Source organism: Pygoscelis adeliae, unplaced genomic scaffold (assembly GCF_000699105.1).
Source record: "Pygoscelis adeliae isolate BGI_AS28 unplaced genomic scaffold, ASM69910v1 Scaffold122, whole genome shotgun sequence".
NCBI classification, from domain to species: Eukaryota; Metazoa; Chordata; class Aves; order Sphenisciformes; family Spheniscidae; genus Pygoscelis; species Pygoscelis adeliae.
The window spans coordinates 5,590,991-5,594,148 of record NW_008824358.1 but is presented as its reverse complement, the minus strand read 5'-3'; the positions used below and the strand labels follow the sequence as shown (position 1 = coordinate 5,594,148).

Below are 3,158 nucleotides of genomic sequence, written 5' to 3'. Positions count from 1 at the left end.
AACATTTCTCTATAGCTTCTAAGAGTGCCATAGCTCCTAACCACGGATCTCTAGTTCTCATGTGAAGTAAGTCATTGAGAGCTTTAAAAAAAAAAACCAAACAAAAACAAACAAAAAAACCTCCAACATTCCGAAGAAAAATATTTTGCTTTTGAAGTCACATGATACAAATTTTTCTGGCACATTTCCTCAACATATGTTAGTTAAGACTGAAAGGAAAAAAGAGAAATACTAATAAAATGGAAAATACTGAAAATAAGTCATATTGACTGTTAGTTGGAGCTGTGTCTTTTAAATTTTTTTTCAAAGGAAGATATATGTTTAATAGGTGGATATTCAAAGTGAACAGGACTAGAAGTTAACACAGGTTTCCACAGTGACTTCACCAGAGACGGAATCTGTCTGCAAAACATGAAACATTTTTTCCTCTTTCAATCCTGGCAGATAACCCAAAACAAATAAAACCCCTCCAACATAAGAATACAGTTCTGGAAACATCAATTCTAAGCAGTAATCGATCGTAACACATTTCAGTTCCCCAAAAATGCATTTTAAATAAAATACACCTTCCAGTGTAGTTACTTATTTGTAAAATGAATTTTATTTGTACACCAGTCCTTTTACACGCACCTCTAGTTTAAGGCAGTTTTTAATTGTTCTGACTACCAAACGATTTTATTTTAAATTTACATCTCCCATGTGTATTTTTTTTTATACGTACACACACGACTCCTCCTAAGTAAACTACAGTAATCATGGTATGGGGTCAAAGATGCACATACAAAGTCAAAGCCAAATTCAATGCACAGTGCCTTAAACATGAGAATGTTCCCTCTCTGCAGCTTTCCATTTCACATACATGTACCCCACATAACGTCGCAGATATCCATTTATAGTGTTAGTATTCCAAAAATTTGCTGAGAAAGTTTAACTTCAAGATTGTATTCTTCAAAATCACCTTGTTCCAGTTCCAGTACTAAATTTGTTTTCCAGCTGTCAAATATTTTTACCAAATAGAAGCTCTACATGTTAAATGCATGGTCCTAATTAACAAGCTACTTAATTTATGTGTAGTCCAAGAAAAAAATAAACTGTAAAATAAAAATAGTATGCTTCAGTGAATGCATCACTTAAAGTTCTTATTAAAATATGCCAGAAATACACTCAAGATTTTTTTCAAGAAGTTCAATTCCACCAAGTTTTCCATGTTTCTCAATATTACAGAAGTAAATACTTGGAATTCGCAGAAGTAGGTGACAAAGAAAATACTGGTTTCAAAAGGATGTGAATTCAAACTTAAGTGTGGTAACATGTAGATCTTTTTACATAGATGAGTTATGCAAGCTGAATACCAACAGCAAAAACTTCTGAAGTACTAAATATGAGTAAAAACTATAAACAGAGTAAAAGGATGCCCATCACTGAGCAGTACTCCTGAGGAACAGCTGTCATCACAAGCTGCTCACACACTGATGCATCTATCCAGCCGTCCATAAGCCTACATTTTTTCATACCTGTACAAACAGAAGACGTTTTTCTCTGTGAAGACTTAAAATATCGAAGGAAAAAAAAGGTATGGAGAAATTTTTTCCACTAGTAACATTTTTATGATTATATCACTAGACACTTGACAAAAATGTTACTCTAGCATTTCAGTAGTGGGCAACATTCCAGTCAAAACTATGATTAACAAAAAGTCACTATAGTTACAAATTTTTCTAACAGTTTTCAATAAGCAATTTTTAAAACCATGTAAAAATGTTTCTTCATTGTTCACAGCCAGAAAACATTCTATACTCTCAATTAAAATTTCAACTTTACTGCACAGCTGCTATCTACTCTAATTTGGAACTGTAAAAGATAAAGCGGAACGAGTTAAAGGATGGTCCATTTGCTCGGTAAACAACATTATGTGACTCGCATACGATCCTTAAGTTGTATGTCACGTGAACTAAGATATGTATTAGAATCTTATTAGTCAAGCAAATTTATTCAAAATTTTGTTAATGAGCATGACTTACGGTAGAATGAACCTTTACGCTTCTCAGTGGAAATCTGGGAAGCTATTTACAGTCATCCAATTTTCCAGTAAGTTCTATATATCATGATTCAGCCTGTATGACATGATACGCCCTGCAAATACATCACACTGACATTAAACTGTAAAGAGTATCTGCTACACTCCGAAGTCTCCTCTTAACTGACCACATGACTACTTCAACTTTAAAAGAACGAACTTTACCAGGGTCAATATGGAGGGAAAAAAGACCTTTCATAAGAAAGCAAAACGTACAAGAGAAACAAGACAACAGCAAAAATAAACCCAAGGCACAACTTGCACACACTTACATTTGCAGCATGACTTCGTTCAGAAACACGCCATCCACTAGCGCCACATATTCTTCCAGGTTGGTCCCATTTCCTCCAGCTAACGGTCCAAATGTCTTAACCTAAAACATAATCATCACCACCGTGACACCAACGCCACCTCATTCTCTGCCGCAAGGCGTTTATCTTCAAACAATGAGCAAATAAATGAGTAATGTGTGAGGAAATACGAACGCTTACCCAGGTGACAAGAGGGCTAGACATGAACTGCTCCAAAAGGGGTGTGAATATTTCGTTCTCCATTTTACAAAAAAATGGTTAACATCAATGTAGCTCCTCCGATGCAAAAAATATGAGAAGACCTTCACTGTCGCAACTCTGAAATGCTCCAAGGATTTAGCTGGAGTAAGCGAACCCCATTTTTACCAAGCAATGCAACAGCAACAAAAAAGTCAGTGCACTGGCAACTAGGCTTTATCTTCCTCTTTCAAGAAAAAATGCATTTGAAAGTCCATCTACGCGTATTTCAGCCTTTCCATTGATGCCTCTCCCTTCCTACATACCGAAGGGGTAGAAGGAAGGAAGGAAAGAAAAGAGGGAGGCTGCCTAGCTACTGGGATTCTGCATCAGACAAAAAAAGAAAGGAAGGAAAAATCTGCTTCAGCAGCGGCAGCTCCTCAGAAAGGAAGGAGAAATTCCAGTAAAACTCTGCAAGCTCATCCTGCCCCCTCCCCACAAAAAAAAAAAATCCAGACGAGGGGAGGCAAAGAGGGGCAGAGACCCCCACCCCCGCCTAAGCCCCCCAGGCTGCTTCTGCACACAAGAGAATC

At 36.8% G+C, this 3,158-nt stretch overlaps 1 protein-coding gene across 2 annotated transcripts in view; it reads right to left on the bottom strand.

Moving 5' to 3' along the window:
* Positions 1 to 2,820, bottom strand: part of CCDC88A (coiled-coil domain containing 88A) — a 77,453-nt gene extending 74,633 nt beyond the window's left edge. For both annotated transcript variants that reach the window (XM_009319592.1, XM_009319591.1), the window contains exons 1-2: positions 2,569 to 2,820; positions 2,350 to 2,450 (exon numbers count right to left, since the gene is read on the bottom strand). In XM_009319592.1, the coding sequence (XP_009317867.1) occupies positions 2,350 to 2,450; positions 2,569 to 2,631 (164 nt within the window). In that variant the 5' untranslated portion in view covers positions 2,632 to 2,820. The remainder of the gene's footprint in view (positions 1 to 2,349; positions 2,451 to 2,568) is intronic.
* Positions 2,821 to 3,158: the final 338 nt, after the last annotated feature.